Source organism: Gracilinanus agilis, chromosome 1, assembly GCF_016433145.1.
Source record: "Gracilinanus agilis isolate LMUSP501 chromosome 1, AgileGrace, whole genome shotgun sequence".
NCBI classification, from domain to species: domain Eukaryota; kingdom Metazoa; phylum Chordata; class Mammalia; order Didelphimorphia; family Didelphidae; genus Gracilinanus; species Gracilinanus agilis.
In genome coordinates this window covers 519,202,391-519,216,901 of record NC_058130.1, presented here as the reverse complement: position 1 = coordinate 519,216,901, position 14,511 = coordinate 519,202,391, and the positions used below count along the sequence as shown (strand labels likewise).

The 14,511-nt window shown below is 34.3% G+C and overlaps 1 protein-coding gene across 1 annotated transcript in view; it reads right to left on the bottom strand.

Moving 5' to 3' along the window:
• The window catches only part of PXDNL (peroxidasin like), a 361,514-nt gene that overhangs the window by 118,367 nt on the left and 228,636 nt on the right, over nt 1-14,511 (bottom strand). Inside the window, exons 11-12 of the mRNA XM_044682749.1 lie at nt 12,615-12,731; nt 3,400-3,558 (exon numbers count right to left, since the gene is read on the bottom strand). Of these exons, the coding sequence (XP_044538684.1) occupies nt 3,400-3,558; nt 12,615-12,731 (276 nt within the window). The remainder of the gene's footprint in view (nt 1-3,399; nt 3,559-12,614; nt 12,732-14,511) is intronic.

Here is a 14,511-nt window from a genome sequence, read left to right as displayed (position 1 = left end):
ATAAGCAGGGAAATTCCTTTGCTCCCTTCTATCCTTGTGACTCTTACGATGCAATGGTAAAAGACCTAGAGAAAGGCATACAGCATGTTAGATAGATGTTTGTAGAATTTAGGGAAGGACATTGATAAATGAGAAAGCTTTCATTAATTATGATAGGTACCACTGGAGGGAGCACCATCATCAGTGATATAACACATCCATTGAAATATTTGATGCACAAGTATTTAGTCACTGAAATGGTCTTAAAACTTAAATCTAATCATGTCACTCCATTATTCAATAAAATCTAGTGGTTACTTCTTGCCTCCAGGAGCAAATACAAAGTACTGTTTGATATTCAAAGCACTTCATATCATAGTCTCCTCTGACCTTTCCAGTCTTCTTATGCCTTTTTTCCCAACACATACACTTCAATTCAGTGACACGGGCCTCTTGGTTGTTCAACGAACATAACACTCTATCTTTCATCTCCAGGAATTTTCTTTGGCTATCCCTTGTGTCTGGAACACTTCCCGTCCTCTACTCTGACTACTGATTTCCTGGCTTCCTTTAAGTCTCAACTAAAATCCTAGCTTCTACAAGAAGCCTTACCTGACCTCTTTTAATTCCAATGCCTTCCCAATGTTGTTTCCTATTTATCCTATCTACAGTATAGCTTGCTTTGTATAGATTTATTTGTATGTTGTCTCCCCCATTAGACTATAAGCTCCATTGAGGGCAGACCTCAACACTTAGCATATCTGAAACATAGTAGGCATTTAATATATGTTTATTGAATTAAATGGAATTAGTTAACAAGTGCTCAATTTAGCCCAAATAATTAAACTAGTTTTACATTTGGAAATAGCCTCTAAGGATCTGCCTTCTCTCATATCATTATCTCTTAATTTAATAAAACAATGAAAATTATTTCTAAATATGTTTTCTTTCTTTCTGATATGTCTTGCTTATTGAAAAGATGGCTACCTATATCAAGAATTTTCAAATTTTCAATTAAAAATCTGATACATGATCTCTCTTTTTTTTTAAATCACAGGATTCTATTCTGTAGTGTAGTCATAATATGAAGCACCTGATAATAAAAGTCCACAGTGGAAGTAAAGGAGTGCATAAACTTAACGGTAAATATCAGGTCAATAAGAATAGAGATGAAGGTTGTAAGAATCTTAATAAGATATTCTCATATCAAATGTTCCTTGCTATCTAGCTGACATTGAGAGTCACATGATAAATGGACTAACTGGGAGTAGAAGCATCTTTTCTGTTTTGTCTTTTAGTGCAGCAGTTGCTATTTCAGGGCAAAAATGAGTATAATTTGGAAATTGAAGAGCTGAGATCACCTGGATTCAAAATGAATACCGTCACAGAATTTTAAAATATGGGGGGGAAATGCAATAATATCACTAAAGAATGGAAAGGTGTACTCCATCTACAGATGGATCTCTATAATAGCACATAACAAATAAAAACCCCAAAGCCTAACTCCATACAGAGATAGATCTCTATGAAAATAGATACTATTCATCAGTCTTGAGAGACTGTTCCTTGCCATGCAGTATTCTGGGTAGAGATTCATCAAGTATCTATACTTTATCTGTCATATTTTAGTAGGCAAAACACCCCCAGGCTGTGCTGCTCTTCATCCTTTGTATCCTGAAAACCAATTATATAACCTTTTTTTTTCCTCCACTGAGTCAAATGGGGTTGAGAACATCCAATCACATGAGTAATTTTATTCTCATAGGTTGATCTGCTTTATATTTCAAACTGATAAATTCACCTTAGATTGGCCAAATAGGGAACAGAACTGCCTCATCACTATTCCTTTATGCTTGTTCATCTCTCTTTGCTTTCCTATTTTTCCAGTTTCTCTTTTTTCTCATTTTGGTTATTCACCTCTAGACCCTTTCAAAGTTCTTTTCATCCTCTTTTTGGAATCCAAACAAAAGGCATGAAACTCCAAAGTGAAACTGATTAATATAAAGCATGTTGCTTTTTCTACAAAGAATTTTATGTTTATAAACATACACGTGTGTTTATGTATATATATATATATGTACATTTTTTTAATAATAAGCTTCATGTTTAGCTTTTTAACAACATTGCATTCATCCTATTAATTCTGTGGTTTATAGTTTGCTCTTGACTACGTTTCCCTCATTTCCAAATATGAATATATATAAGCTTTAAAAGACACTTAACCATACCACAGTGAAAATAATTTAAGAAAATGTGAACAGAATGAAGACATTTTCATGAAATGTTTCAAAATTCCATAAATGCGATTTATTTCTTACAAAAATCTCCTTTTCTACATAAACCATAAAAGCATAGAATTTAGTAATTAATAATGATATTTTTATGTTTAAATTTAAAGAGAGTATGGGATAGTGGATAGGGAGTTGACCTTGGAGCCGAGAAGACACGGCTTCGTGTCTCTTACATAGATAGAATGTGTGCCACAAGGCAAGGTACTTAACCCTTTCACATTCTAGGCAACTCTCTGAGACTATCAGTTGAAAAGCAAGTGTCTACTTGTAATGATAGAGGAAGTATCCTCATTGGGATTCACCATCCTAATGAAACCCTTACTCTAGTCCCTATTCCTATATCTGAATTATCTCTAAAAAAACATAATGGACTCTTTTTACCTTCATACCACTCATTGTACTATAATATCCAGGAAAATGCTATTGCCTCATTCCAAAATACTCATTACAAACATGTGAACAAAAGTCTTGATTTTAATACAATAAATTTGAAATTTATCTGAATATTAAAAGCATTAGCACTTCATTAGCAATAATCCTGGACATGAAAGATAGCACTCAATAATATCCTAAAGAAGATACATTCCATCAGTCTTAAAAAAAAAAAAGATGATTTCTTGCTATATAGTATCCTAGGTATAGATTCATCAAATATCCATTCATTATAATGTCACATTTCAGTAGGTTTTTTAAGAAGTAAGCAATTATTAGAAGATGGATGGCTTGTAACAACTGAATTAGTGTAATGAAATTCAGAAATTTTTTTTAAAAAAGGACTATAAGGAGATGCAGGGCATTAAACTTCCATCTCCTTCTACTTTGTGAATTTTTTTTTAATCTGAGAAATAAATCCTCTGTTGGAAGATTATACAGGGGCCCTCCTCTGTCTCTCACCTTTGGGACTCTGGGCTATTTTAAGTTTCCACCTTAATTTGGTGTAAACCAGGCATCACCTCATAACTCTACTTCCTCTGTTTGAATGGAAGCTCCTTGAGGGCAGGGACAGCCTCACTTCTGTATTTGAATCCTCAATGCCTAGCACAGTACTTGGCATATAGTAAATGTTGAATAATTGCTTTTTATTCATTTATTTAAATATAGTGGGGTAAATAGTAATAGGGGGAATTACCTCTGCGCTGTACAGTCAGCTGGACAATCACTCTCTTCACCCCCAAAGAACTGACAGCCTGACATTCATACTGGCCTTGATCATGCTCTGCCACATGAACAATGCGAAGGGTCCCTGAAGACAGAAGGATGTGCTGGCCCTCCTGAGGAAGCTGGCCACCTATAGGGATATAAACCAAAGAAACATAGTTAAGTATTTCATTGCCTAGATCAGTGGTTCCAAACTTTTTTGGCCTACTGCCCCCTTTCCAGAAAAAACATTACTTAATGCCCCCTGGAAATTATGAAACTATTTATTGAACTCAGAGTAGAATTTAATACAAAAAAAGTGTGGACATCACTGCTCCCTGGATCACTGCAGCACCCAACAGGGGGCCAAAGCGCCCACTTTGGGAATCACTGGCCTAGATCCTTATATGTCAAAAATGTGATTTTCTTCCTTAAATTGTTTTCATTTTTCTGACTCTATTTTTTATTTAACTACAGCAAGACCACTGACACCAACCAACAATCTCCATTACCAATAGGCTGCAAGTTCAGCACTACTTGAAGCTCTGGGTCCACTACTGGCCCCTTGGCAAGAAAAGATAGAAAAAGCCCTAAATTAGTGGTGCATCACCCATCTTAGCATTGATTCCATTTTACTGTCTTCTTTCCTAATAAGTGGTTCCCAAGTTGTCCTCCTCTGTGGCAAAATTCCTGAATAACTGGCTTCTCTGCCCCATATTTCCATACATGTGATCATGTTCTTCACCCCATTATCTGAGTCCTTTCAGTGCCTAAACTTCTTGGTTTGTCAAGTCCTATTCTCTATAACCTCTTAAGACGAAATTCATGTTTCTCTATCTACTGTTGAATATTCCAGTCTTTGAACATCTGCCTAACTAAAAAAACCATCTACTTTGTAATGTGGACCTCTACTAATATCTTCTCCTACCACCACCTGTATGATCAGTCAGATTTAAGAATATGCATGGATCTTTTGGAATAATTACTCCCATTTCACTTTTCCTTCCTCCCTTTCCCCCATGGATTTATCTATTTCCTATCCACTTTAGTGTCTATACTGTGCCTATGATACCTTTTCCCAATCCTGTAGGTCTGCCTTGTTTCCCAGATGTAAGTTTCTACTGGGTAGACTATCCTGCTCTTGTCCAGGATGACTTATGGGCTTAGTACTGAGTATTATGTCTAGTTTAACTCACTTGAAAGGAAGATGAGAATGTAAACAAGATCAAAAGAAAGTATAAATGCATTTTATGATGACTAAATTCAACACAGGTGAGAGGGACTATGGATATGGAATATCATGTATATTTTCAGATATGTTCAGTGTATTGATTATATCAATTGTTTATCTTTCCTCTCGATCTTTGTTGTAAAAGATGATTCATTGCACAGGGAGGGGAAGATATATTCAGAAATATATTTGATACAAAAATAAAATATAACAATAAAAATAGGATAATTTTCAAAGAGAATTAAGAAGATAAGCAATAGAATTTTCTGTTTTAGAAGTGGAGCAGTTATTATCAACAAGGCAAGGATCCAGGACAACTCCAAAGGACTCATGATGAAAAAGGATATCCACCATCATAGAAGGAACAGATGGAGTCTGAATGCAGACTGAAACATGCCATTCTTCACTTTATCTCCTCCATGAATTTTTCTATAGTGTGAGCAACATGTGTCTTGTCTCATAGAATGACAAGTAGGGAAATATATGTTTTATTATCAGATAAATTGACTTCTTTGTGGGGAGGAATGGCAAAAAGAAGGGGAAGATGGAAGGGAAGTGGGAAAAAATGAGATATATTTTTGGACATAGCAGATATGAGATTTTGTTTCTTTTGGGAAAGCACACGCTATAATTTATTACATATTTATAACAAATCATATGCATTATATTATTATGTTACACATTATTTTCTATATAAATAATATAAATGGTAATTCAAAAAGTAAAAGATAAAAATTGGAAGCAGATCTGCAGATACAAAAGATACAAAAAGGAAACAAATAAATCAACTAGCTTAATAACAAGCTGCTTTTACCTAATATTTAGTTTGTTCAATTTTGCATTATCTCATCTGATCTTCACAATATATAGCAAGGTTGGTACTATAGATTTATCACCTTCATTTTAAAGATAAGAAAACTGGGACACAGAAATGTTAAGTGTCACAAAGTTTATAACTGTCAAAGATGGAATTGAAGTACAGGTTTCTCCTAAATCTAAGTTTATATCTCTCTTAATTTCATTGTTCTGTTACCAAATTCCTCACCATCTTCCCTCTTATTAGTTGATTGTTTTTTTCTAATGATCCCTAATTTATAGTTCATGAAAAGGGGAACAGCATACTCTTTTACCATTTCCCCAACTAGTTCTAGACTCTTGTTCTACCAAAATAACTGAGTTAATTTGCTTCCTTGGAAATTAATTTCATCTGATTATAACATTCTGTTTTGTTGGTTTTTTTGTCACAATCATCTACTAATCTCTGGAACATGTTTCTACAATTACTACTCTAACTAACTCTTGCCAGCATTAATTATTTTAATAGTAATCTTAAATTTCCACCAATAGCCTAACTTCCTACTTTATCAACTTCCTCAACTCACAAGTCTTCTTTGCAATTTTACTATACTTAAACCAAGTACAATGATGATCAATTTTAGACCAATGACACCTGGAAGAAATTATATAATCCCATTATTAAAATCCTGTTCTTTAGAAATTCATACTGTTGAACCTCAGCTAGATTTACCCAAATGTAGAAAAATAAATTTGTCTTTGATTGATTTCCTACGATACATCTATTGCAAAATTTTTTTTTCTCTAGAGGGCAACTAGTAGATTGAAAGCCAGGCCTAGGGATGCAGGAGTCTTAGATTCAAATTTGACCTCAGACACTTCCTAGCTGTGTGGCCCTGGGAAAGTCACTTAATACCTATTGCCCAGCCTTTATCACCCTTCTGCCTTGGAACCAGTACTTAGTATTGATTCTAAGACATAAGGTAAGGGTTTAAAAAAATTCTCTCAACTAAGACATCCAGTTCTACCCCTTCCTTATACTATCCTCTTTTTCATCAATTAATGTCACTTCTTATTTTATAAGCAATAAATAAATATTTAAGTGCCTACTTTGAGTCAGGCACTGTGCTAAGTACTTGGAAATTCAAAGAAAGGAAGATATTCCCTATCCTACAGGAGCTCACAATCTAATGAAGGCAGAGAACACACAAAAAGAAGCTACAGAGGGAAAATGAAAGTAGATGGCAAAAGCCCTTGGAGAAGGTGTATATAACCAGGTGGGAAATAATAAGGATTCTTCCTTGGGCCCTCTCCTTAAAAATAGAGTTTGAGAGAAGCTCTGCCATGTCTACCTTCTATCATCTCCATTTAGAGGGAAGATGGGCTTCAAGAGGCAGTGAATCCTGAGGAGGTGTATATTTACTGTGTTGATTTTGATCTTGTTGGAAGATGAGTTTTTGGAGAAAATATTGAAGTCCAGGTGAGCAGAAAGGTGAGAAGTGATTAGGTATCTAAAGGTATTAACCCTTACCTCCATTATTTTCTATCCCTAATATCCTCATTGATTCCATATATACAATTTGACTCTCATTCTAGCACTCTACATAAACTGTTTCCAAAACTGTCTCCAAGGTAATCTAATTGATCTCTTAGTTGCTAAATTCAAAGTGAATGTGAATGGACACACATATTATATATATTCTATTATGTATACATATTTATACATATATATATATGTATATGTATATTCTATTATATATACATATTTATATGCCATATATATGTATACATAATAGAATTTTTTGCATTGTGAGAAATGACAAAAGAGACATTTTCAGAGAATTCTAGGAGGTGTAATTGATGAAGAATTGAAGTAAATAGAACAAGGAACACAATTTATTCAAGGTCAATATTATGAAGAAAATAACTCTGAAAAACCTAAGGCCTGCCTGATCAAAACAGTGATCAACCATGCCTTTAGAGGACCTAAGATAAAGCAATTTGTCCAATGTCTTTGTAATGTGACAAAAGTTTATTCATTTGTGGGAATTGGGAGAAAATCTTATTGCATTCTTTGAACCCAGGCCTGTATGGCTAGGAAACTAGACTACCTATAACCTCATGTTTATAGAGACCCTTAATCAAGGACCTAGGTTATGTTAAACAGAAATGCAATCAGACCCTAATATTGATGTTAGGAGTTTTCTCATAATTGTACAGTTCAAGCAACACATACATCTTATCTTAAAAGTGGTCCTATACTGATCAATCTGTTATTACTTCCATGTTCCTTTGATTGTTTAAAGACACTTGCCAGGAATGGAATGCCTCTTTTCCAGAAAATCGCACTTATTCATCTCTCCCAATCTGGAAAGTCCCTAATTTTTCATCCGTTTAGAAATCAGATTATATAATATATTATTTCTTTTTAATGAATTGGCCATATTTTCTTTTTTAATGTATAAAAGTCTATCTTCCTCTGTATTCTGGGCCCAGCCTTAGGAAAAAGCAAATTGAAGGGATTAAAGTAGGCAGTGAGAAAACTAAACTATCACTCTTTGCAGATGAGATTGCTTAACAAACTGTTATGCTCAGAAGATCAAATCTTTGTTTCCTCAATGATTTCATCTTCTGCTGGTTATACTGTTATACTCAAAAAAAATTGAGGTTCTCTCTTTGAGAACATTTATTATAAATATTTGCCATATTAAAATTAATACTATCAATAATCAAACCAACAGAAATCACATGATTATCTTAATAGATGCAGAAAAGGCCTTTGACAAAATACAACACTCATTCCTAATGAAAATGCTAGAATGTATAGGAATAGAATGGTTATTCCTCAAAATAATAAGCAGTATATATTTAAAAACATTAGCAAGTATCATCTGCAATGGGGACAAGTTAGAAACCTTCCCAATAAGATCAGGAGTGAAGCAAGGATGCCCATTATCACCTCTTTTATTCAATATTATACTAGAAACCCTAGCAGTAGCAATTAGAGAAGAAAAAGAAATTGAATGGATTAAAGTAGGCAGTGAGAAAACTAAACTATCACTATTTGTAGATGATATGATGGTCTACTTAAAGAAGTCCAGAAAAAAAAAGGATAGTGGAAATAACTAACAACTTTAGTAAAGTTGCAGGGTACAAAAGAAACCCACGTAAATCATCAGTATTTCTATATATTTCCAACAAAACCCAGCAGTAGGAATTAGAAAGTGAAACTCCATTTAAAAATCACTCACAATATAAAATATTTAGGAATCTATCTGCCAAAACAAACATGGGAATTATATGAACACAACTACAAAACACTTTTCACACAATTAAAAGTAGATCTAAACAAGTGGAAAAACATTAACTGCTTCTGGGTAGGACAAGCTAATATAATAAAAATGACAATTCTACCCAAATTAATCTACTTATTCAATGCCATACCTATCAAACTACCAAAAAAACTTTTTTATAGAATTAGAAACTTTAACCTTTTTTTTTTAACCTGACCTTCTGTCTTGGAGCCAATACTGTGTATTGGCTCCAAGACAGAAGAGTGGTAAGGGTAGGCAATGGAGGTTAAGTGACTTGCCCAGGGTCACACAGCTGGGAAGTGTCTGAGGTCAGATTTGAACTTAGGACCTCCCATCTCTAGGCCTGGCTCTCAATCCACTGAGCTACCCAGCTGCCCCCTTTTTTATAGAATTAGAAAAAATATATAACAAAGTTCATCTGGAAGAACAAAAGATCAAGAATATCAAGGGAACTAATGAAAAAAAAATGTGAAATATGGGGGCATAGCAGTACCAGATCTTAAACTGTACTATAAAGCATTGGTCATCAAAACAATATGGTACCGGCTAAGAGATATAAGGGTGAATCAATGGAATAGACCAGGGATAAATGACCTCAGTAAGCTAGTGTTTGATAAACCCAAAGACCCTAGCTTTTGGGGCAAGAACTCACTATTTGACAAAAATTGCTGGGAAAATTGGAAAACAATATGGGAAAAATTAGGTTTAGAGCAGCATCTTACATCCTATAACAAGATAAATTCAAAATGGGTAAATGACTTAAATATAAAGAGTGAACTCATAAATAAATTAGGTGATCATAGAATATTATGCCTGTCAGATCTATGGGAAAGGAAGTAATTTAAGACCAAGCAAGAGATAGAGAACATTGCAAAAATATAAAATGAATGACTTTGATTACATCAAATTAAAATTTTTTCATACAAACAAAACCAACGTAATCAAAATTAGAAGGAAAGTAACAAGCTGGGAGAACATTTTTATAACAAAACTCTCTGACAAAGGTTTAATTTCCCAAATATATAAGGAACTAAGTCAAATCTAAAAAAATCAAGCCATTCCCGAATTGACAAATGGTTAAGGGACATGAATAGGCAGTTTTCACAGGATGAAATCAAAACTATCAATAAGCAAATGAAAAAGGATTCTAAATGCCTCCTGATTAGATAAATACAAATTAAAACAATTCTGAGGTACCACCTCACACCTAGCAGATTGGCTAAAATGATAGCAAGGGAGAGTAATAAATGTTGGAGGGGATGTGGCAAAATTGGGACACTAATACACTGCTGGTGGAGTTGTGAAATTGATCCAAGCATACTGGAAGGCAATTTGGAACTATGCCCAAAGGGCTTTAAAAAGACTGCCTGCCCTTTGATCCAGCCATACCACCGCTATATTTGTACCCCAAAGAGATAATAAGGAAAAAAGACTTGTACAAAAATATTTATAGCCTCGTTCTTTGTGGTGGGGAAAAATTGGAAAATGAGGGGATGTTCTTCAATTGGGGAATGGCTGAATAAATTGTGGTATATTTTGGTGATGGAATATTATTGTGCTGAAAGGAATAAAGAAATGGAGGAATTCCATGTGAACTGGAAAGACCTCCAGGAATTATTGCAGAGCAAAAGGAGCAGAACCAAGAGAACATTGTACACAGAGACTGATTCACTGTGGCACAATCAAATATAACAGACTTCTACTAGCAGCAATGCAAGGATCCAGGACAATCCAGAGGAACTTATGAGAAAGAACGCTACCCTCATCCAGAGAAAGAACTCTGAGAGCAGAAATGCATTAGAAGAATATATGATTAACCACGTAGTGTGATAGGGATGTGATTGGGGTTTTGATGCTAATGAATCACTCTACTACAAATACGAATAACATGGAAATAGGTTTTGAACAATGATACATGTATATCTCAGTGGAACTGCTTGTTGGCTTTGGGGGGGGGGGGAAGTGAGAGGAGGTGTAATGGTGAGGCACCAGGGATGTTAATTATTATTATTAAATTGTAATTAAATGGTTTGTGTGTACACACTGGGTTGAAGGAGAGACAGGACCAACCAGGATAGGGAGACCAGGATTCACTGTTTTAACTGACACAGGAATGGCAGTTGGTCCAACAGTCACCCAGCTCATCCTAGGCCAGGGTCTATGGAACCAGCAGGCAAAGGTAAAGTTTATACAGTTTATTTGAGGGAAACTAAATAAAGGATGGATTAGGGGATTTCTACACTTGAAACCTAAGGGCAAACCACAGTGGGCAGGGAAGGACTTATCTACACTATCCTACTCACCTAAGCCAGGCAGGGCCCAAAGGAAGCAATACTGAAGTCACAGGGAAGGCTTCTTTAAACCTGGTTCCAGCCAGGTTTGGTCAGCTCAGCTAAAGGGCAATTGGGGTCTCACGGTAATCCAAGGATGGTCACAGGATGCCAAGAGCCAACTCCACAGGTTATCCCAGGTACCCAGGTAGGGAGAGTGAGTTTGAAATTCTGTCCACCAGATCCCAAACCACTTCCCCACTTGGTGCAACTCTGCAGGTCTGTTGTCCACTGCTGAAAGCCTTCACCTCTCAGGATCCCTTGGAATCTGGATGCAGTTTTTCCCTAACTCTGGGTTAGCAACAGTTATGTCCTACCACTAATGGAATCTCTCTCAGAGCACAAGCCAACTTCCTGCTCCTTCATTCCATCTTGGAATCCTCCAGCACTTCCTGCTAGGTCCAACACTATTACTAAATTAATTGTTAAATAAACCCTCGCAACAAAGGGGATCATGAATCATGTAACCATGGGGAAATATTCTAAATAAAAGTGTAAAAAAAAGAACTAGAAAAATTAATACTAATAGCAGAAATATTCAAAATAATATGAAAATAATTTGACCTTGTGGAACCCCTAAAAGAATTTTGGAGATGTCCAAGTATACCCAGATTATTCTCTAAGAACTGCTGCTGTAGAAAATGGAGGAAAGGGCTTTTGTTCAGTTGTTTCCAACTCTTCATAAACCTACTTGAGGTTTTCTTAACAAAGATACTGAAGTAATTTTCCATTTCTTTCTCCAGATTATTTTACAGATGAAGAAACCAAAGCAAACAGGATTTAAATGACTTGCTCAGGTCCACACAGCCAATTAGTATCTGAGGTCAGATTTGAAATCATGAAGATGAGTCTTCCTGACTCCAAACCCAGCATTGTATCCACTGAGACACTTAGCTGCCCTATTAAAGAATAGGTAAAGAGAATTGCAAAAGCTAAATTTCAGAAGGAAATGAGGTGTGAGATCATTCATACGTTTCTCTTCTCCCAACTCTTGGTTACAATGGTGCTAACATTTTTAATTATTTGTGACACACTGTGGGTAATTTGGTTTTTAAATAAGAATTTCCATAATCCCCTAAATATTTTATGACATAGAATTATGGCAATGAAATATTTATAATTGTGAGGTTTGAGTATCTGAGAAACTTGGTGAATTTAAATGCATTTTTACATCAAAGTGAACTTTCCATGGTATAGTGGCAAAAGGATTTGGTTTCAATATAAGGCAGTAATAATTATACATAACCTAAATAGTTTCAGACAATATTAATTGCTATAAAACCAGAGAATGGTAAAGTCACAACGGTTCTCAGAATTTGTCTTGTCTAACTCTCTCATTCTAAAGACGAAGAAACTAAGATGCAGAAACTTTGATTAGAGGTTTAATGACACCTAAAATGGAATCTACTGCAACTATATTTTAATGCAAATATTTGTGCTTTCTCACATAAAAGCTAGCTTAAGGAAAATCCAGGCTCTGCTCCCCAAAGAGCAAAGTATTTTCATCCAACAATCTCTTGCAGAAAAAATTAAGTACCTGCTTTGGTCCAGGCAATTATTGGAGATGGGCTGCCATCAGCTTCACAAGGAAATTCTACAGTATGTCCTTCCAGCACTGTTTGATCCGTGGGGATTACAGTAAACTGTGGAGGAGCTAAACAAGAAAAGAGAAATAACATACAAAAGAGCTTAAATTCTTTATCTAGTCTCCAGGTTATCATCTGTTGTTTAAAAAAACTACTAAAGGGAAGAAATTTCAATTGTGCTAGGTAGTCATTCAAAATAAACAACTGAAAAATACATATATGGCTAGGTGGAGATACAAAGAGAAATAATTATTACTATTGTGATATATATATATTTGTAAAAAAAACCTTTTCTTCATGATCCTATTTTTACTTTATTGCTATTTATCATAATATCAAGTTCTAAATGTTATGATAACATCCTTAATAATTTTTGCTCCTTACAAGTTATTGACAACTCTACTTAAACATCTAAGACACATTTTGAAGAACAAAACATTATAGTTTATTTTTTCTTCTCTAAAAAGAGCACAAAAGTATGCAGCAATAATTAGACATAGTATCCATTTAAACTAAGATTTTTCCATGCTGTCTATCAAGCAAATGAGAGCTATTTCAAAGAGGCACCAAAATATGCATTTGAAAGATGGAAATTACAGTAGTCAATAATTTGGATAATTCCAAATATCCAAGTGTCAGGCATTCTGTTACTCAATTAGAAAACCAACAGAATTCAATTTTCTCACCTAGTTTTGTCAGTGTCTGGATGCATACAGTGAAATATGGAGAATAAACTCCAGAAACAAAGCCCAAAACAATTGATGTAGACATGAGTTCAATGATCACCTTTACATTTAATATTAAGGAAGAATTCATTGCAATAATTAAAATTTATTTAGAATGGTGAATAACATTGTAAAGATTATATACATAAACACATATATATTTATACATACAAATACCTATGGATTTATATATACAAATACACAAATATGTACATATACATATATAATTCCAATTGCAACTATGTTGCAATCATCCTTGCAATAATTTTGTGAGGGGGAAGTTTTTATATTTGCATTTTACAGATGAGGAAACTGAGAATGAGCAATAAAAATAAAGTAACTTGCTCAGGGCCAAACACTTAATATATCTGAGTTAAGATTTGAACTCAAGTCTCCCTTATACCAACTCCCCAAGGCTCTATCCAATCTGCCAACCAGCTGTGGTTTTTGTCCCTACTTTAAATTAGGAATATGGCACTGGAAGAGAAAATATTGAATAGGAGTGATAATTATATGCAAGGAATTTTTTCTTCACATGTCTTGTTATTGTAAATAAGCAGTTGTAATACAAAGAAAGTTTATTTCCAGAAAAGACAAAAAAATAGAGTAGCCAATTTGGCGTGTGCTATTTACAGTTGTCTAAACTTATAGAAACCAGAGACTAATACCCTTGGAAAGAACCTTGGAGTCAAAACACCTAGGTCTCATTCCTGATACTCTTGCTTACTAATTTTATAACCATGGGCTTAATCTTGATGAGATCCAGTTTTCTTTTCTATAAAATGGAAATTCGTTTTCCATCCATCTCAAAAAGTTGATTTACTGATCAGAGAACGTAATATATATATATATATAATATATATACATATATATTATATATATTATATTTTGTAAATTGCAATTAACTCTACAAATGACAGCCAGGGATAAAAATTAAAACCATGTATTTAAATAAGAAAATGAAAATGAAAACTCAGAATTAAAACCATAACATCTGAAAAAAAATTTAAATATTACAACGCTTTAAAAAATAAAAAAGCAAGTTTACTGTTACAGTTTTTTCATGTTTTTATCATTTTCATTCAATTGTCTCTCTTGTTAGTTTATTCTAATTGACTGTAAG